The 21,311-nt window shown below is 47.0% G+C and overlaps 1 protein-coding gene across 1 annotated transcript in view; it reads left to right on the top strand.

Annotated features, from left to right (window-relative positions):
* Positions 1–21,311, top strand: part of LOC136955108 (A-kinase anchor protein 13-like) — a 48,263-nt gene that overhangs the window by 16,290 nt on the left and 10,662 nt on the right. The window contains exons 8-22 of the mRNA XM_067248722.1: positions 6,621–6,714; positions 9,606–9,724; positions 11,129–11,481; positions 12,608–12,655; positions 12,962–13,024; positions 14,155–14,338; positions 14,521–14,623; positions 15,880–15,922; positions 16,033–16,144; positions 18,060–18,225; positions 19,291–19,358; positions 19,584–19,650; positions 20,025–20,175; positions 20,396–20,508; positions 20,938–21,084. Of these exons, the coding sequence (XP_067104823.1) occupies positions 6,621–6,714; positions 9,606–9,724; positions 11,129–11,481; positions 12,608–12,655; positions 12,962–13,024; positions 14,155–14,338; positions 14,521–14,623; positions 15,880–15,922; positions 16,033–16,144; positions 18,060–18,225; positions 19,291–19,358; positions 19,584–19,650; positions 20,025–20,175; positions 20,396–20,508; positions 20,938–21,084 (1,831 nt within the window). The remainder of the gene's footprint in view (positions 1–6,620; positions 6,715–9,605; positions 9,725–11,128; positions 11,482–12,607; positions 12,656–12,961; positions 13,025–14,154; positions 14,339–14,520; positions 14,624–15,879; positions 15,923–16,032; positions 16,145–18,059; positions 18,226–19,290; positions 19,359–19,583; positions 19,651–20,024; positions 20,176–20,395; positions 20,509–20,937; positions 21,085–21,311) is intronic.

The raw sequence follows: 21,311 nt of genomic DNA, 5'->3' as shown, positions 1-21,311 counted from the left end.
TCAGTCAATCAATAATGTGAATAATACTGTAGGTCATTTCAGCAAGTACTTAGTGTAAATGAGTGTCTCTCAGTCCTGTAAGAGAAGTGTGGATATTTCTGGCTCATAGTGAATGTCCATTCATAATGAATTATTGCCATGCTATAAAGTGTTGCTTAATTGTCTTCCACAAGTTGTCAAATTGATGAAAGATAGCTGTCTTGTTCAAATGCCTCAAATTGCCGTTTTTGTACAATACATGGTATTAGTCTGGTATCTGAAAGCACATATATCTAGTGTAGGAGTTAGCATCTTGCTAACATCTGGTGAATGGGGAGTAGGTAGTGAGAGCAGTGTTAGCGTTAGCTTGTGAGCTTGAAGAAAATGTGGAAGTGTTTACTCTTGGAGAGGTCAAGGCATAGGGGGTGGGGTGGAGCTTTGAAAACAGGAAACCATGTGGCTGTATGTGTGCATGTGCTTGTGTGTGTAAACCATATGTTTCTGATGGGTCTCTGTAAGTGAACGGTCAGTCTTTGTGCATGTGCGTGAGAGAGGAAGAAAGAGAGAGGGAGATGGAGAGAGAGAGAGAGAGGGAGAGAGGGGGACATATATATATATATATATATATATATATATATATATATATATATGAGTGAGAGAGAGAGAGAGAGAGAGATGGGGGGGAGAGAGAGAGAGAGAGAGAGTGTGAGTGAGTGAGTGAGTGAGAGGGAGGGAGGGGGAGGGAGATGGAGAGAGAGAGAGAGGGAGATGGAGAGAGAGAGAGAGAAAGTTAGGGATTAAGGGAAGTAAGGGAACACTGAGCGGGGCCAGTCCGTCACTTTGTCAAAATTCCAGGACATGTGGTCCTGCTCTTTCTAGTTTTCCCTGTTTTTAATATGTGGAAAGAAGGAGTAATACTGCCTGGAAAGTTGTTAAAAGGTTAATGTCTTTCACCTCAGGAGATCAGGGAAGGTGGCACATATGAACAAGCAGACCCTCCTCCTTTTTGAGTTTGTACACCACAGCGTCATAAATCCTGAGCAATTAGGAAACACTCTCATTGAAGCACTGCTTTACCTTTGTGTTTCACTCCAATCACTGGCAGCTTCATTTCTTTGTCAGAACAGGATAACCTGCTGTTCCACTGGTGCCCTCACACTCTTTCACCTTCCCTGTATGTTGTTGTTCAATCTGACCCTGCATGGGATTGGTGAGGTAGGGTGACTGCTGCTGGTCATTTGGCCTCACAGTTTGATGCAGTGTGTCTTCAGAGACAACTGTTTGCTGGTGGAGGGTCTCCAACTGAACCGGGGGAGAAGGGGGGGGGGGGGGGGGGTCTGTTTTCTTTGGTGGCAAATGTGCTGAGGCTACTCTCCAGCTAGCACTGCTGTCTTATCAGCTGGCCAGTCCACAGGAGAGCTCAGTTGGTCTCAGTCAAGGGGGAAGTTTCACGACAGGAGAAGCAGGCGTTTGCACAACTCCTAAAGGTACGATGATAGCCCTTTCGTGTTTTGTGTTATTTCATATTTTTGGTGTGTGTAGTTTCTCTCAATGGATCTCGTGCTTCAGGTTGCTGTACAGACAGGCGGGAGGAAACACAGTAATTGAGTTAGTGCTGTCAGAAGACAGCCATTACAAAGAGCCCTGTCACCCGGCGAACTGCGCTATCATTTAGTCCCAGTGGATGAACTTTCCTGCTGCCCAGGAACTGAGCTCATAGTAGTGATTCACCAAGCTGAGAATGAGTGTGTGTGTGTGTGTGTGTGAGAGAGAGAGAGAGAGACAGAGAGAGAGAGAGAGAGAGAGAGAGAGAGAGAGAGAGAGAAAGAGATAGAGTGAGAAGGGACAGGAAAGAGGGATAGAAATAGAGAGAGAACTGTGAGATAGGGAAAAACAGAAAGTCAGGAGGACAGAGGAAAGGGACAGGGGAGGAGGGACAGCAAGAGGGAGGATGGAGGGAGAGAGGGAAGGAGGGAGGGAGAGAGAGAGAGAGAGAGAGAGAGAGGAGGAGGAGGGAGGGAGGGAGGGAGGGAGGGAGGGAGGGAGGGAGGGAGGGAGGGAGGGAGGGAGGGAGGGAGGGAGGGAGGCAGAGCCTGTGAGAGGGGCTGGTTCACCACACAGATGTGAAAGATTAGTAGTCTTTCTCTCAGTTTTCCACAGCTTCACTAGGGACTCTATGACTTGTCACGACTTTTACATGGTGGATTTTACACTTCTTTTGCGCCCCACCACCTCTGTAAACTTGGGGTAAGGATGTACGAGCGAAACAAGAGGAGGTACAGCCTTTGTAACAAGGGTGAGAAAGCCCTGGATGTGGTTCTGATTAAGGTATGGATCTCATGTCTCTTAGCAGTACGAACAGACAGAACACCAGAAGTAATGTCTTTCATTTACCACTAACAAGCGCTGTGAAAGGCCCTGCATGAAGAAACTATGAGTATGGCTTTGTAATTTAGTTATCTATGAATTCTTCTATACTTGGAAAAACACGTGAAGGATTCAGTTGTCAACCGTATTGACAATTCCAGGCATTTTGGGTGGTCCTGTGAGACTGTAAGACTTGTAAATGACTCTTTTAGTTTTTTTAGTTTTTTACTCTTCAGTTAGAACAGCTAGCTACTGTTATAGAAAGTCACCTGGTCAGGAACAGTGGACAATTCTGTCTGGAAGAGGAAGGTGTGACTGGATGTGTGCTGAGGTCTTAAATGTAAAGCTAGGAACCATCTACATCCTGGGCTTTGGGCTCTTGCAGTGTGTCCATGGATATTTACATTTAAGGGTTGGCCATAAAACCATAATTAGGTGGCCTAACTGAAGGATAAACTCTCTTTTGACATCTTTTTGTGCCTATTGGTGAGAACCTCTGAGGGCTGTTAGGGTATGTGAGGTATCGTGAGGTAAAAATAATATCAAGTGTTGTGTTCTGGGTCTTGTATCCGCTGACAGACTAGCCTGAGAGCCCCGTGTGACAGAATCAGTCCTCAGAAACAGAATTCCTGACAACACCTCCATGCTGTACCCTGTTCTATACTTGTTCCTTGTGTCAGCTTCGCTACGAGACTAAGATGAAATCTGAGCCTCTCCTCTGAACTATGTACACTCGCTCGGTGTAAGCAACAATGGAGGCATGATTGAGAGAGAGTGCTCTCATGTTTGGGTCTTTCACTGATCTGTCTGGGGTGAGTCTGTGATTCCAGTGAGTGGGTTCTGTAGCATTAGGCTTTCAATGGATGGACATTCCTCGAGGGGCGTTCTTGAAAGTCAACCACCACTTTTCATAATTGAGCGGAATGTCTTTTTCTTCATTTCGTCCCGCCGCGTCTTCATACTGTACAACCCTTAACCCAAAAGAGAGAGAGAGAGAGAGAGGGGGGGGGGAGAGAATGAGAGGGATCCTGTCTGTGAGAGAGTTTAAAAAAGTGAGAGAGGCAAAGAGAGAGGGGGGCAAGAAAAAACTTTCAGGAATGATGCACAGAAGAGGAGAGATCGAGGTTGGAGGAAGAGAAAGGGCGAGGACTGGAGGAGGTTTGGTGGCGTCTGGGAGAAGATTGAAAAAAGCATGTCTCTTTCTCTCTGTCTCTCTCTGTCTCTCTCTCTCTGTCCACTCCTAACGGTTTCCTTTGGCTCTCCGCCTGGCCAGTCTGATGGAAATGGGCCAGGGGCCAAGTGACTTCATAACACAGCACGCCTTTCAAAGCTCTATTCTCACACTTACACACCACAGCCCCATCCCTACTCCTCGTCTTCCACCACTTCTACCAGTTAGACACACATCACCTCAGTGGCTATCCTTCTCATCCTCCCAGCACCTATAGCCATTAGAACGTGCGCTAGAGCGATCTTCAGTCGCACCGCTTGTCGCTTGTTGCCGGGGTCTCATCCACCAGTGGCCTTTGTTGAAGCTTTTGTCGTCTGTACCATCTCAGACCGTGGGTACGTTCCAAGGACTGCTCACCCCCCCCTCCTTCCTTGCCATGAGTCATCCTGGTCGGCTATCAAGAAACAACTCTCAGGCCTCTTTATTTTTAAACCATATGTGTTTTTATTGGGAACATTTTTGAATGTTCTGCTTCCGACCAAACCCGCTGGCATTCCTTCCCTTTTCAGTGGATCCCCGGGCTCTACAAATATGCACAGGAACCTCAGGGGTGCACAGGGAAGAGGGAGAGGCTGCTCGCTGGCTGGGTCTGGGTCTGGGCCTGTGCTTGGGCCTGGTCCTCGGTTTTGGCCTGGATCTGGGCTTGAGCTTGGTCGAGGTCTGGATCGGGAAACTATTTTACCCGGCTAGCTTCTTTTCTTGACTGTACATGCATGTCCAAGGCCTGGTCTCTCCAGAACCCTCCTGTCCGTCAGAACCAGAAGGAGGCATGGCGTGTGTTAAGCTGAGCATCAGTGCTCTGTTGGAATCCCAGTAGGAGTGTTGAGACAGACGGGAAGGCTATGTGCGAGAATGTGGTCAAACTCATCCATTCTCCTTCTCTCTCAGCAGACAGTAGCTTAGACGTCTTAGTAGGGAAATATATTTTCTGTATCTCTTACAATGATATTATTGTTTTGGGATGGGAATTACGTTATGCTCTCTGTAGTACATTGTTCAGTTTGAGTTTAGTGTGAGGTAGAAAGGTTATGGATTGCTCAATTTCCAGTTCTTGTGTTCTTGTTTATGTGCTGGTGTGTGTTATGTGCATGTGTCTTGTAGTGTGTGTTTGTGTGTGTCCTGCATGACCAACTAATCTGTCATCAGTGTATTTACTCTCCCTCTGCACTGACTGTTTGATATAGGGCAGTTGGTGTGTGTCAGTTTGGTTGGTTTGCATATGGTCAGGAATTTAACATGTGTGCAATTGCACTGTATGCATGAACACTCCTGATAATGCTGTGCATTTGCTACTTTGCATACATAAAATATTTACACTGTGTGTATTTCTGTCTGTGTGTGGGTGTGTGTATTTCTGTCTGTGCGTATGTGTGTGTGTTCTGTCTGTGTGTGTGTGTGTCTGTCTGTGTGTGTGTATGTTTCTGTCTGTGTGTGTTTCTGTGGGTGGGTTTCCCGAGTGTCAGGTCGGTGTGCTAGACCAGGCCAAGGCAAGCCGAACCAGGCCAGGACAGGACAACTGAGAGCAGTGTTCTCTGTGTAGCCCGGCTTTGGGGGGGCCTCACAGTGGCTGCTCAGTGCAGATCCAGGCTAGGCCGGGCCAGGCCAGACTAGGCCAGGCCACCCCCATCAATAGAGTCTAGTGTTTGAGTAATTGGTGTAAAACTGTGCAGGGCCTCAGCCAACACAGTCAGCCCCAGGGGGTGGGGAGGGGGTGGGTGTGGGGGGTGGGGTGGGTGTGGGGGGAGGGGACACACACAACCTACTTGTGTGTGTGGGGGGGGGGGTGGTTGTGGAACCCCTGTCACGTGCTACACAACAGAGTTGTAATGGCATCAAAGCAGGCCCAGAGTGTGATTAACCCCCTTCCTCTCCTTCCCTCTTGCCTTTTCTCCTCTACCTGAACAGGAAAGACAGTTTATTTGGCCAATAGGCTACAGGAGTCTGTGCAAACATACAGGCAGCCCAGGTCAACATAGTTTTAGATTCTAATAGCTCTGTGTATTGGGAATCACATGTCTGCAGAACTACATCGAGAGGCTACATGGTCAAATGACAGTTGGCAGTGTTTATATTCTCCCCAGTAATTATTCACCGTGCGCTTGATGCCAGAAGTCTCCGATAAAGTAGTTTTATCTTTCTCTCCTCTTGTTCTCAGGTGAAGGAGGTGGAGAGTGTGTATATCCGAGAGCTTCCTGTTTCTATTCAGGCACACTCCTCTTTGTAGCTGGCCGCCCTGCTGTTAGACAGAGCCTTGTGTTCGGGATGGCACAAAGTTCAAAGTTTAAGTTCTTCACTGGCCGCTGTTTATCTATGTCTGTTTATCAAGTTCATTGGACCTCATTCATTCATTTATTCCCCACAGAGTCATTGTGACAGGCCTATCAGGCTCTTTAAAGCAGTCAGGCTTGTCACTCAAACCCTTAGCCCAGTGTTGACCAGATTGTTGAGGCTTCAATGCAGCCTGGGAGGGGAGGAGGGGGGTGGGGCGATGTGGCTTTCTTGTTGCGAACACACACAGCTGTTCCGGCCCCTCAGCATGTTTAGACACACAGACCACAGAGGAAGCTGAGCCCCATGCAGTGTGTGTGTGAGTGTGTATATGTGTGTGTTTACGCCCGGTCTGTGTCAGTGTGTATCAGAGGAACAACGACCGCCTGTCTTACCACAGACATCTCTGTGCTGTGATGAGCGAGTGTGTGTGTGTGCGCGCGCTTGATTGGCTTGAGCATGTATGCGTGTTTATGTGTGTGCGTTCAGTTGTCACGTGTGTAGCCTGGGCCGAGGGAAGTGCGAAACACACTCGTGAAAACGTTCAGATCAGCCAACAGAGGTAAAACACATCAGCGATAACTATAACAGCAGACCCCCCCCCGCCCCTCACGTGCGAGAGAGAACGGCGAGCCTGAGCTGTAATCGTCTCCCGTGTCACTAGAGAGCGGCGTCGTCATGGCAGACCTCTTGGTTCGGGGCCGAGGGAGCCAGACGGTCACATGAAGGAGGAGGCAGAGTCTGAGGCTCATCTTGTTCCTCTTTCCTCCCTCAGATCCACAGAGACAAGGAGGCAGCCTACCCTCTCCCCCTGGGCCCCTGTGAGCAGGACTCTCCCTCGGTCAGCACTGGCAGCACACTCTCCACAGGTAAGAACTTCTGGGTACTGTCGGCAGCAAGACCACAGTCTAGAGAGGCATCGGCTTCTCATCTATAGGGGGGGAGAGCATGCAGATTGAAATGTATTTGGATTGCTGTAGATACGAACTCACTGAAATTGACAGCATTGGTAGACAGATCGGGGACTTGTTGTGTGATGCACTGTGTCAAGTAGGTGGTCGGGCACTTTAAGATCAAGCAGAGGAAAAAACAAGACATATTTTGAAAAAAACTCTTGGTGGATTTTCTCAGCATGAAAAACAAAATGTAAAAATAGAACAAACTTCACCGATGTTATTCCTCCAAATTGAAATGATACATCAAGTGAACATGCACATGCCGTTCTCCCCGTCTGCTGTGTCAACACCCGGAGAAGAGCAGTGAAGGGAAGACCGTTTCTCCCCCTTCCACCTCCATCCTCTGCCTCTAGCGACTCAATCAAAAGTTGATTGATGGATCAATGGAACAAGGACAGAGAAGGCTCTAGAACAAAGACGGCTATTGTAACAGTGCGAAACAGGCTACCGCTCCAGCCCCCCCCCCCCTGATTCATGGTGAAGTCTCCTGCCAAAACACTAGGCAGAGAATGAGAGAGAGAGGGTGAGAGAAAGAGAAGAAGGGGGGAGGGGGGGTAAGAGATGGAGTTACAAAAGAGATGCTAGTGTTTGTGTGCGAGAGAGGAAGAAAGACAGAACAAGAAAAAGAGTTAGAGGGAGAAGAGAAAGGGAGTGCAATAAACAAAAGAACAGGGTAATAGAAAAATACGTTTGTGCTGCGGCGAAGGTCTTGAACGGGGGCTAAGGTCTGGGACTGGGCTTGGGACTGGCCTTGGGCGTGGGCTTGGGACTGGCCTGGGCCTGGGACTGGGCTTGGGACTGGTCTGGGCCTGGGAGTGGGCTTGGGACTGGCCTGGGAGTGGGACTGGGCTTGGGACTGGTCTGGGCCTGGGAGTGGGCTTGGGACTGGTCTGGGCCTGGGAGTGGGACTGGGCTTGGGACTGGTCTGGGCCTGGGAGTGGGCTTGGGACTGGTCTGGGCCTGGGAGTGGGACTGGGCTTGGGACTGGTCTGGGCCTGGGAGTGGGACTGGGCTTGGGACTGGCCTGGGCCTGGGAGTGGGACTGGGCTTGGGACTGGCCTGGGCCTGGGCCTGGGAGTGGGCTTGGGACTGGTCTGGGCCTGGGAGTGGGCTTGGGACTGGCCTGGGAGTGGGACTGGGGCAGGGGCCTGTGCTGTGGTCTGGAACTGGGTCAGGCAACAGCCACCTGTTTGTGAGTCAATCTAAAGCTTCTTCATCTGCAACAGCTGGGGCAACTCTGCTAGATCCTCTCTGAAGTAGAGATCTTGTCTAGTCTGAAATATCTCTAGGTCTGTCTTTCTATCTCCCTCTAACTATCTGTCTCTGTTTACTAATTCTCATTAAATACCCCCTCTCCCCATATCTCTGCTGAAACAGCTAACCAGAGCAGATTGTGCGGCCGTGTGTGAGAGAGTAGAGGAGAACGGGTGAAAACCGTGATGTTGTGATGCTGCTGCAGGTGAGGGCTGCAAAGTCTTCAACTGAGACCATTATACTGGCGTGCTGTTTCTTTTGAAAGTCCTGCCATCTTCATCAGTGCATTCACACTGTCATAGAAGACTTGCTTTTCTGGGCTTTTGAACATGGGCATTTAACATCGATAATTTGACACACAAAGGTCAGTAGAAATCCGTAAGGAAGAAGGTTATGTGTGACAGAAGCCAACCTGTTTGGGGTTAGCAATGTGCATGCCAGTGTGTCTGTGTATGTAGCCTGTTCACCATCATAGGTATCTAGGAGTGATGTAGGAGAACTTAAAAAAGTAATTAGCCTGTCCTCCACTCTTTTTTCCCGAGAACTAACTACTATATGACTCCGACTCATTTAAATGAGGTTGTTCACACCTGTTTGTGTGTGTTTGTGTGTGTGTGTGCGAGTGCTTGTGTGCGTGTTTGTGTGTGACAGCTGTCAAAGCTCACACTCCCTTGCCAGTTTTCCTGCACAGATGTCATTGGGCAGAGCCTGAGAAAAGGTCCTCTGTGTGTGTCAGCCAACTTTGTCTGTGGTTGGATAACTGGATCTTCCTTCAGCCAGCAAGCCAGCCAGACCAGTAGCTAATCAGACACCTACCCACCCAGTCAGTAGGAAAAGACAGACGGACAGAACAGACAGTCCCTTGTCTGTCTGTCCCCTGCCTGTCTGTCCCCTGCCTGTCTGTCCCCTTGGCTGTGTCAGAGAGCAGCTGACATTCCCCAGAGTGAAGATTCATGGCCTGGCCACACACCGTCTATACTAGGTCACATGGGGTGGGGGTGGGTGTGTGTGTGTGTGTGGGAAGAAGGGGTAGGGTACTCGTTTCTGCTTTCTGCTATTTCCAAGAACTGATAAATGAGAAGAATAAAAAACGAAGAAAAACATCAAACTTAGAGGGTGATATCACACAGCCAGACCTAGCTCCGGGGTCCAAATGAACTGCAGGTTCAGGATTTGTCAGTGGAAAAGTTAGCTATTCCTCTTTTAGTTTAATCAAGGACACTGACAGTCTCAAGGATGCATGTCATTGTCATGTATTCACAGTATTTTGACTATTCACCACAACAATGATTATATAATGCATTGCTGAACTATATGCACTGTCTGCCTTGAACCAGGAATGTGAAAATTGTGTGTTATCACTGCAGTCTTTAGACTTTTGTACAGTAATAAAATACATAGGACACCCTGCCTTAACTGTAACAAGTTGATGCATTTATGGTGCATTGAGAAATTCAGCATCAACAAATTGTGCACATAAAACTTTGCCAAATCAGGCCAGTTATTCGGTTCTAACCGTGATTGTGTTTCCTTGTTCCTGCGTGTTCCAGACGGTCCCCAGTCGCCCGTGTGTCCCGCTGTGAGCCTCTCCTCCGGCCCCCGAGACTCTGGCAGCGACACCGAGAGCTTCCTCAGCACAGACGCCGGAGAGGACTGCGTCTTCAGAAAGGTGAGCTCACCTGGACGCCAACCACACATTTGATCTGTCTAACATGGCCATCAATTCTTTTTGGCGGATTCATTTATTCTTCGTTGTTCGTATATCTAAAGCGATTTCATGTTTTATCAGAGGAGGAGACTATGAACGTGGTTTTTTTGTACTTTTTTGTATTGATTCGGCCTGAGGGTTAATTTAGTATTTGTGAATGGGTTGGTGATGTATGGACACTAAAGCCTATTCAACTTGTCTTTGAAGTTTGTTTTGAAACAGTGAATGACTGAGCGTGCAGCTTAGGGGCAGGGGGAATGTGGCAAGGGGGTTCCCTATAGGGGTCATGGGAGTGTCCATTTCGCCGTGAAAGTCAGGCGGGCCTGGTTCCAGCCCCCACCAGCCTGCTGAGAAATGGCCCAAACACAGAGACTGTATGATCACGTGTGGGCGTTCACACATGTATGCTTATGATACGCCCGTAAACAGGCATAGAAATAAACATGCACACACACACACATAAAGAAACACACACACTCATACTCAGGGGAAGTCATCTCTATAGCACATGAATGAGGAGCTTTCATCCTGCCCAAACAAGAGGACCACTGTGTTGTTCTGGCTCCTTCCAGCTCTCTCACACGCAGCAGCTGCCCTGCACAATGGCCCGGGTTAAACCTCACACCTAGAAATTAGCTGCAAATTGCCTTTACTAGGCCTTGATGTGTGTGTGTGTGTGTGTATCTGTTTCCCACACAGGTTCCCACACTTTGTCCTCATACCAAACCACAAATCATAATACTTAACGCTGACACAGATTTAGTAGCATAGTATGGTGACGTTCCCTCGTCTTACACAGCATTGCCTCACTTCCTGTCTGGGGACATGACCACTTCTGTCTGGACCCCGTTCAAATGATGAAAAATAGCAGAAACACTAAAATGAGATCAGATGTTATTTTTCTGGTAACTTTTCTTTTGTGTAACAACCAATGAAGGAGTGGGCATGTGGACTGTGAGAGTGTATTCAATGACAAACCACACTTAAACACAATGTGAATATTTATCTTCTGTTCAGCATTTGTTCAACATTTCTTAGTGCTTCTGGTGAGTTCTTAATGTATATATTAAAAAAACTGTACAGTTGTGTAAATCAAGGCTTTATGGAAGCAGGAAGTTCTGTAGAAGTAAGGATAAAAAAAGACATGAGATCATATGTCACATGACCTGACATTTGCTATTTTCCTATTGGCTCTCTGACCATTGACATATGCTTTATGACTGCCTTAAACTCTACACCTTCTTCTGGAAGGATTCTGGAAACTACTTCTGACGGAAGAGGAGTACAGTAGTTCACCAGAAGCCCTGAACTTGACCTTGAACTTACCCTTCTCTGCCCTGTCCCCTGTTGTTCCTTGGTCCTAAGGGTGATGACACTGTGACTGGTGGGGACAGCACCAGCGAGGTGTCCGTCTCGTGCTCCTCCACAGACGACACTGCCAGCGTGGGCCCGACCAGCTCCAGCCCGGAGAGCTGCGTGGAAGGCCAGGGGCTGCGGAGCAGCTGGAGCCCAGAGGAGGGCAGCCAGCCTGGGGCTAACGCCGGAGAAGGAGCAGGGGGTGGAGGAGAGACTGAGGAGGAGGCTAAGGACAGGCTGACGGAGGTCCCCAGGCGCTCGGGCATCCTGCGGCCCAGCATACGGTCCCTCTCTCCCTTCAGACGCCACAGTTGGGGGCCAGGGAAGAACGCAGTTGGAGAGACAGACATGAAGCAGAGAAGGTGAGGTTGGGCCCGGCATACAGCGCTAAGGACACAGGGTGGAAAAAAACGACCCGAGTGGTATCGTGAATTGTTGAGGAGATACACCTGAAAATGTATAAACAGACAATATTATTCACGTAGGAGAACTCAAAGAGAATTTTATGAACAGTCTGGAGAGAGTCACATTCAGGGAATACTCTAACTTATTATGTACAAAGTTGTACAAAGTTTTTGCCTACAGTATTTTCTCTTCTCATCATAGACATCTGGCACTATCCGGAAGTATTGTTTATGTATTGTTTTGATGAGTCCCAGAGAGTTAACCTTTGGACCACACTAGTGTATTTCCTATCCAGCCTTAAGCCTGGTTCACAGGCAAAATCTGCGATAAGAGACTGGACTCTTCTGATAACTTCTTCTCTTGGTAAATAAGATGTGACAGGTCGAATACAAATTCAATAGACAGTAGAAATTGTGTTCCAGAAAGCCACTTTCCATGTCATTCTAGAAGGGCCTCAAAGCGTCCGTCTGTGTTTGAACACAGAGTTCGAGAGAGTCCGTTGCGGTAGTTAGCTGGTGTGTGTACACAGAGCTCCAGCACTCCCCGGGGTCTAGCTCTTCCTCCTCCTCCTCCTCCTCTCCTCCTACAGTGAGCAGCTGTGTCTCCATTTGTCATGTGTGGGCGGAGACGCTTCGTCGTGAGCCAGGCTGAGGCAGAGGGCCCGGGGGAGAGCTTTTGTCTGTTTGCTAGCTACTCCTCCTGGATAGGGAAACGAAAAGTCACCCTGGAACTTCTGTTTTTTTGTTTACTCTACTTCCTACAGCCCGCTCCATGTAGGGTGTGTTGGTCATGCGGCTGTGACGATCAAACAAGCTGGCGGTTGCATGTGAACCTATAGATATCGGGATGACAAGTCTATACTTGTCCCTCGAAAAACAAAACACAAAACGTCCTCTAAATGAAGGTGTTGTTAGATGTCTGCATAGTTATCACATCATTCTGTGTGCTGTTTTGAGTTGAGATTATGAGAGCAATCTCTATATCACGTCATCCTGGCTCTCATCCTGTCATGTGTTCAACTCACAGTGCAGCTTCTCATGCTCATATCCTTATTCTCTTTATGTTTTCATCCCTCCATTCCAGCGCTGTACGAAGTCACGGGGAGGGGAAGCCAACATTTCATAGAAGAAGGTATTCATACTAAGTTTGCCGTTTGGATTCATAATATAAAACATTTGATATATTTCTCTTTAAAACCGAGGACACTACCGGTTGTATTAGTAGTGTCCAGCTGTAGTAGGCATTTACCTGAGTGTAGCTACACCGGTACCTCATACTCACTAAGTGACTGCTACAGACAGCGAAGCTTCGTGCTATCTTTCGCATTCAGTCCATTTTATTAGCCATCCCAATAACTCCATCCTCTCTATATCCTTTCCATGTACCCCCTCCCCCTCCATCCTCCACCCCTCTCCCCCTGCTTCCCTGCCCTGTCAGTATGAGCTGGTGCCCCCCTGAAGCCCCCCTCAGCCCTGGCCTGGATGTGGTTAGTTGCCTAAGGTACTGTGTGTGTGTGTGTATGTGTGTGCTTGTGTCTGTGTGTGCGAGCGCCTGGGTGTTCCCTGCCCTTTGTAATGGTGGAACCTACCCCTTTGAATGTGACACAAAACTTTGCATGCTCTCAGATTTGCATAGTTTATTGTGTGTGTGTGTGTGTGTGTGTGTGTTTGTATGTGTGTGTGTGTGTGTGTGTGTGTTTGCATGTGTGTGTGAGAGAGAGGAAGAACGAAAGTGGCTTCTTCATTGTTGTCCATGTTTCTGCTTTGCCTGCCTGACTAGTCAGCTCTGATCAAACACTGATAGATATAGTCAATTATAGATATTTACAGATAAACTGGTAAAGCTGCAAGCGTTTAGAGAGTTCCTGAGACTCACAACAGAGTGGACTACAATAAAGGATTCTTTTGGATAATTACTTAAATGTACTAAAGCATTTAAAAATGACTGACATAGTGATATACATAAGTGGTCCACAGGACAGGTAAGTGTTGCTAATCATATGCTTCAACTATTCTTTTTGTTGAGATGTATTAAATCAGTGATCCATCATTTGAGATGTATACAAGACTAAGGCTAAGACTGAAGTAGAATTATTAATACCAGAAATATTGCATAAAATAATACCAACAAAAAGCGAATGTAATTTTAAAGAGGATATTTTATACCAGCACTCTCCAACCATACCCTGTTCCTGGCAAGCTGCTGTCCAGTAGATTTCCTCTCTAACTGTCATTTAGCGTACCTCATTCTACTGATCTGCTGGTTGACTATCAGAAATAACGAGTTGAGATTAGAGAACAAAATATAGAGGATGTGGAGAGGCCAGTGTCATACATACTCTAGGTGCTCCTTAGTGTACTGGCTTGATCAGTGTGTAATCTGTGTAATTATCTTTGACCAGCAAGTCAGTGTTCTGGTGTTTTGCATACTGAAAACAGGCAAACAGGTCGATGTTGGAGTTTGTTTGCTCCTGAGTAACCTTGATTTCTCAGCTGGTTAAACATACTGTAGGCGGTGTGTGTGTAATGTGTCTGTCTGAGAGAGGTGGAGGGATAATACTGTTAGCTTCATGCATACAAACATCACACTGCAGTTCCTTGAAACTACTCCCTCTCCCCCCCTCCCCCCAGCTACAGCCTGGAGGGCCTGAGTGCAGAAAGGGATGATGGGAGCGCTTCCGCCAAGCGGTTCAGTACCTTGGAGCCTCAGCGAGGTGTGGTCCGTCAGCACAGCGAGGAGAGGGCTGGGTCGCTGGTGTCCCTCACAGAGGAACACGAGTCTGACCTGGCTGAGCGCAGTGGCACGGATGGACAGGTACCTCAACACAGACAACAAACTCACCATCACGTGCGATGACAAACAGAATCGTTTTGGTGCTAATGATCGTAAGGTCCACAAAAGCTACCATTCAGTTCCAAGGATTACCGATGTCTGTCTTTTTGTTTACTACAAAATGACCGCTAAGGTTGTTGTTGTCGGTTGTTGTTCTGTTGCAGAAGACGAGGAGGTATCGTCCCTTGAGGCACAGCTGCCCTCCTATGACCCTTCCCCTCACCAAGTCAGTCTCCATGGTAGCCATCAGCCAGAGAGACACGGATGGTAAGTGTCTCCTTTCCTTCCCTCCTCTCCTTTCCTTTCCTCCTCTCCTTTCCTCCCCTCCTTTCCTCCTCTCCTTTTCTCTTCTCCTATCAACTCCCTGCTTAGTCTCTAAACAAGCTCCCCTGCTTGGTAGCTGTGTGATGGCCAATTCCTCCCTAGTTCTTGTGGCCTCCCCCCCCCCCCAAAAAAAAAAAAACACAAAAAAAAACACTGAAAAGTCTCTTCACCCCATCTCTCCCTGTGGGATATAAACCACGGTTACTGAGTGGCTTAGCCAAAGTCGGTGAGTTTGAAAAGTGCATGTTCTGGTTTCTCCCTGCCGCTCTCTGGATCCTCCCCCTAGCCGTGCGCCGAATCCACCGCAAGAGGAGAATCTCCTTCTCCTTCAACCTCTCGCCTATCCTCCCCAAATCTAAATCTGTTGTTTCCCTGGACTCTTCGTCCAGTGAGGACGAGGAGGATGGAGACTATAGTAAGTACACTGCAGATGCTCCCCAGTAGACCAGTCCCTCCGTAGTGATGGGGTGTGGACCTACGGACCTTAGAACCCTTCCCATAGAACACAGGGGGACTTGGAATGACGAGAATAATAAATAATGACGGGGCTATTACCAAGCATGTTATACTCTATTCATAAGCTCAACTGTATATCCCAGCAATCGGAAAACTTGGCGGCGTTGAAAATCTCACATCCTCTCCAATCTGACCTAGGAGGTTAGCCTTTCTACTCAAACGCTTTCTGGAGTGTTTTGTGTCTCCTTGACTATGTTGCTACCAACACACCCGGGCCAACTCTCGTCCCCTTATCCTCTTTTGGATCTGCGACCTCAGAGAAAGCAGCAGCATGATGCCTTTGCATATTTTGTGTAACTCAGAAGACTGGGGCAGAGTTCAACAGCAGAGGAGATGGAGATTTCTCCTGGAAGACTCTGTGGGTGCTCAGTGTTGTTGATACCAAACAGATCCGCATTATAACTAGTGATTATTATAGAGTTTATCATTAGGGCATATTGAAATATACTGTACTTGTTTTTTTCCAACTATTACATTCCAGGGTGTTTATCTTGAACCGTGAAGGTACTGTAGACCTAGTGAGAAAGCCAAAGCAGCATCTGTGAAAGTCGTCTTCTCAGTCTGAAATATGTAATCGGCCTCAGAAATGCCAGAGGAGAGAATATATTTTATTCTTGATTATAATGTCGGCTAAAGAACTCAACTTGCCGCTGCTCATCATCTTTTCTCCTGTTCCCTTCCAGATATGAGGTCATTCTCCAGCACCTCAGGCTCTCTGGCGTACAGGTGGAGTGAATTATGCTATTGTCCCTCAGTATCGATACAGTATATCAGGTGTGTGTGTATCTCTCATTGGTCACGGTTGTTGTTAAGAGCTATGCGTGTGTGTGTCTCAGTATTTCTGAGGAGGAGCCAGGGCCTCTGAGAAGTGACACAGAGGGGAAGAGCGGGACCAAGGTGAGCCGCACCTTCAGCTACCTCAAGAGCAAGATGTACAAGAAGACCAGGGTGAGTACGCACACACACACTCACGTATACAGCACGCATACACATGCATACATATGCACACATAAATATGTATGCACACAAAAAAACATAATCACTCAAAACAGCCAGTGGTAAGGCAGTGAATAAATGTTGTAGGAAGTGAGGAGACAAAAAAGCAGCTGACAGTGTTGGCAGAGCTGTGAGGTGTGAGGTGGCAGGGGCTCGGTACAGGAAGCAGAGAAACAGGAAGATGACACACACTGTGGTTTCTGACTTCTCTCTTATGACTTCAGCTAAGAAGGTTAAAGTGACAACCCTTTAAAGATGCTTTTATTTATTGTTCTTTTTACCCACTCAGACACAACTCAACAGCTTTGCAAAGATCTCCTCCAACAACTTCTTTTGTCCAAATTAAGTTATTTAAAAACAAAAAAGCATGTAGGAAAAAAAAAATGACACTCATATCAAATCGGTCTAAACTCAGAGTGAAAGCAGTAATATCCTCTTTCTTTTCTCCAACTAATCAGATTCCCTTACTGCAGCCTTTTTTTAAACACAAATGACTTCCTTCCCATAGATCAACAAGACCAGACATCCACCTTAAAAAAAAAAAATGATCGATGAAAAAATTGGTCATTCATTAAAGAGGGATTGTGTACGTAGTGTGGTGGTGGATAGTTGAGGTCCATGATAACCCCCCACCCCTATACACAGTCAGCTACTTCCCCATCCTGTCTGTCTTCCTCCCCTAATGGGAGCAACAGTGCTGTGGCAGCACCCTCTAGTCTGTGCTGGTGTGTGTGGCTGGAACATGTATCCATGATGTATCGGAGGTTTCTGGACAGCCATGGCCTCTCTGTGAGGATTAGGGGTAACAAGTCCCAAGAGGTAGGAGGATTGAAGTGTTTACTAGCTTACTTGAGGTAGACAAACTGAAGTGTGCACTAGCTTACTGGAGGTAGACAAACTGATGTGTGTACTAGCTTAACAAGAAGTAGCAGGATTGAAGTGTCTAGCTTGCCAAGTTATGGCCAGTGGGATTGTTGTCTCCATTCCTGTGCTGTGGGCCCTTCTGTGTATGACTGAAACATTGCCTTTTATGTATTTTGTATTTCACACTTCTTCCACTTTGTAATCCTTTGTTTATGCCTTTGTAAGTGATCTGAATTCCACAGCATCTTCATTATATTGTGAATCATAAAGTGTGGATAAAAACAAGATTCTTGCTGAAGATTTTTCATGGTTGCCAGGTTTTTTTAATCCTTTTCCATTAGTGAGTTTAATAATTTTTGGGAAATACTGAGACTTGCCTGTCCAGGAATTGTTGCAGTTGAGAATAGGGTTGGTTTAAATTATTTTAGTTTATTTGTGTGTGCGGTTCTTATAAATCATTGTTGCATTGTTCAGTACCACCTCGTCATAATGAACATGAACTCTTAGTGGTCTTGGTGTAGTTACAACAACATCATGGTGTCTGTCAAGCCATTTAAATAAATAAGCACTAATGTGTATGACTGTTGCGGTCATGCTAGGCTTAGGGGCCTATGTTTGCCTTCCAGTAAAAAAAAAAAAGAAAAAAAGAAAACGTTGAAACTCCACTTTAACATTTCCTATGGGTTTGGGTGGAGTATGATCTAAATCCATGAGAATTTAAACTCTTTACTTCTTTCTGCACCCCCACTGTACTCTCTCAGTGTCAGGATTTTAAGCGTTTTCTAAAATAGCAACTTTCAAGTTTATTGTAGGACTCACATCAAGTGATGTCACTTAATACAATCACAATCCAACCTGGACAAGACCTTATGGACAAACCCAGAACGCCCTTTAAATTAATAACAGTGAAGTTACACAACACACTGAAGCTCCATTACAACACTCCTCTGTTCTTGTCTCCATTTGTAATCCCTCTTGTCCCCACACCCTCCACCCCATGTAGGAAAAAGAGCGAGAGAAGAGCCGAGATAAAGAGCGGGAGGCAAAAGACAGAGACAAACGAACGTTGAATGGCCATCTCTTCACCACTGTCAGCTCTGCGCATGTGGGAGGCCCCTGCCAGCAGTGCAACAAAACCATTAACAACAAGGAAGCCTTCCTCTGCACAAGTAAGAAGAGTTGCAAACATATTAACCATTAACCCTGTACTGAGTTTGGTGCAGCTCATCCACAACATAGGTGGTCGATCTAGCTTTGAGACTATGGCGTCTGGTCAGTGCTTCAGACTGCTAACTCACACCATTCACAGCAGACAGCAGTGAGGGTTGTAGCGCCTACTCTGGGCTTCTCAGAAACACTAAGCGGATGCTGCCGGTTGCACAAGTCCTGGAACTGCCCCCCAAAACAGACAGAAAAGAGGAAACTATTATTGCAATGGATCCCAGAACTTCTCACTACCGCTTTGACTCTGCTACAGTCCAGACGTTTGCAAAATAGCCCTTTTTGTTCTGAAATCCAATGTGTTTCACATTGTGTGCCAAGATCTAGACGTTTATGCGGGTGCTTTCAGTATTCTGGATGGTTGGGTCCAATTTTTCATGTGGTTTTAGATGTTTGGCTTTTGTCAAAGAAGAAGGCTTTTTCAGATTGATCTCCTTTTAGTTTATTGATGTCATTGAGCTGTTTCAGAAAACTTTTCTGCACAATGCTTGATATAAAAAACTATCGAAGAACATTTCCCCCTCGTATGTTATCATGTGGGAACTTTCTTATTCCGAGTAAAGGTGCTTAAGATGTTATAACGTATCATTTAAATAGACAGCTCACAAAAGCAACGTGACTTGGCAGGTTTTTCTGTGCGGGATTTGGTTTGACGCAGCAGCCAGGTGTGTGTAGTGGTAGATGGAACCCTGGCATGAGCCTCCATGTCAGCAGTGTTACCCTGCATTGCATCACCCAGACCAGCATTCCCCCTCACCCGCCCGGCCTGCTGACGGTCTGCTTCTTGTTACTCCCTGGGCTTTGGTGGGGCTTCCTGGCTGGCTCAGAAGAGCGAGGCCAGCTCTCCACTCCCACTGCATTATGCAGACAGAGAGATCTTAGAGGACAGGCCCTGGGGCCTATTATTCTGTTGAAATCGTTCTCAATACGACATGTTAGGCTTCTCTCCTTTTCCACTTTTTGGTTTTTATTTATGACTTGTTTTCCTTTTTGTTGTTTGTTTCTTCCCTCAGACTGTAACACACACGTTCATAAGAGCTGTAGGGAAAACTTGCCCAGCTGTGCAAAGGTGAAAATGAAGGTAAGACATGGATCATAGTTTGGGGTTATTTTACCAGCATAGCCCATACTGGAGCAAGGCACTGCACAGAAAGGCGCTGTTTCAAACAAAACTGTTGTATAAGTACTTGCCATGAATGGTGACCTTATGTACATAGACATTATGTGACAAAGAATGAAAGAATACTTTCACATTCAATTGATCAACTATACTTTTTGGGGGGTTGTTTATTGTGCTTTTTTCCAGTTCCCCAAACAGCAGTTTGCAGTAGCAGACTCAAACACCCTCCCAGTAGTCATCCTGAGGTCCAAACGTAAGCTGCATTTCAACAAAGCATCACCCAAGCCATTTACATTTATGTATTTAGCAGACGCTTTTATCCAAAGCGACTTCCAAGAGAGAGCTTTACAAAAGAGCATAGGTCACTGATCATAACAACGAGAATGCCTCAAACATTGCGAGCAGCCAAAACATGAAGCATACATTGTGAAAAACCAAATAAGTGCCAAAGGGACCAACCCAATACAAAGACAGAGAGGGACACAAACAACCTTTTTTAGAGTTAAAGTCATGCCATATTGCCAAAAAAAACTACATAAAAACAAAGAGACTATCTATAAATATGTCAGTTAGAGCGTCTCCTTTTTGGTGGATTATTGTGGCTGACGGGTGTGTGTTCTGTCTCAGCTACTGGGATGAAGGAGCGGCCCCGGTCGGCCATCTTGGTTCCTGAGGACAACTTGATGCTGGGCGTCCCGCCTTCACGCAGACACACCAGCATCATGCCCTTTAACAGCACCAACCTGTCCAAGAGCATCTCCATCAGCAACATTGCTGGGTAACACACACACACACAAGCACTCACCCACACTCACAGTCACACACAGATGAAAACAATGACAACAGAGTTGTTATTAAACATTTATTTTAGGTGTAGCTGTTTTGTGTTTATATAGTCAATATACCATTCTGTAAATAATCTATCAAATTTAATACGTACCTTACATATTTATCTCCATCATGATATTGAATCACCCTCTTCTCTGTACCCATACCAGGCCGGTGTTTGATGACATTCCTATCAAGGGCAGGCGGTACCTGTCCCAGTCAACTGACTCCCTGCACAAGACTAGCCTGGTCAACGAGTCCACAGAGTCCCTCACAGATGAAGGTCAGTAGGGCTCCACCGCTACACTGCTGTCGGGTGCTGCTTAATGAACTGTGTACTCTCCCTGTCTCCCGCTCAATCCCTCTCTATCTGTGTTTCTCTTTCTCTCTTACATCTCTTACTTTCTTCTCTATCCCTCTTTCTCTCCCTCTCCCCCCACCCCCTTGCTGTCTGAGCAGCTGCATCCCAGCTGAGTGCTCAGACAGGCTCTGTGTCTGAGAAGGCAGTCCATGTCCTTGATAGGGGAACAAAAAGAGAGAGAACAGAGAGGCAGTATTTTGGGGAAGTCTCCTTCATGGTCGGCCTCTGCTCAAATCCACTCACTAAAACGGAATTATTTGCCCAATGTCTGAACTGAACTGTGTGTGTGTGTGTGCTTGTGTGTGTGTGTGTGTGTGTGTGTGTGTGCATTTACGTGCGCGCTTGCGTCAGGGACGGAGATGATGGACAGCCAACTGATGGGGGAGTTTGAGGCAGACGTGAAAGAGCTGGAGGCCGACTCATGGACCTTCACGGTGGAGGAGAAGTTCCTGAAGCAGCTGAAGAAGGATGTCATCAAGAGGCAGGACGTCATCTATGGTACTGACCAACTGACCAACCGCGCACGCATGGACCGACCGTGTCGGTGTGCTGTGGCGCTGACAACCCCATGATAACATTGTCGTAGAGGAGCATTGTGGTTCTGATAGACACTGATGGGTTGCGAAACAAACCCTCAAACACACCATTCCCTGGATGTCACACTCACGCCACACTCGCTACCTTTCCCCATCCTCCCGTCTACCTCCGCCCGACACACCCGTTCC

The sequence above is a fragment of the Osmerus mordax genome, chromosome 13 (genome assembly GCF_038355195.1).
Source record: "Osmerus mordax isolate fOsmMor3 chromosome 13, fOsmMor3.pri, whole genome shotgun sequence".
NCBI lineage: Eukaryota > Metazoa > Chordata > Actinopteri > Osmeriformes > Osmeridae > Osmerus > Osmerus mordax.
The sequence above is the reverse complement of the archived record's forward strand: the minus strand, read 5'-3'. Positions and strand labels throughout refer to the sequence as shown.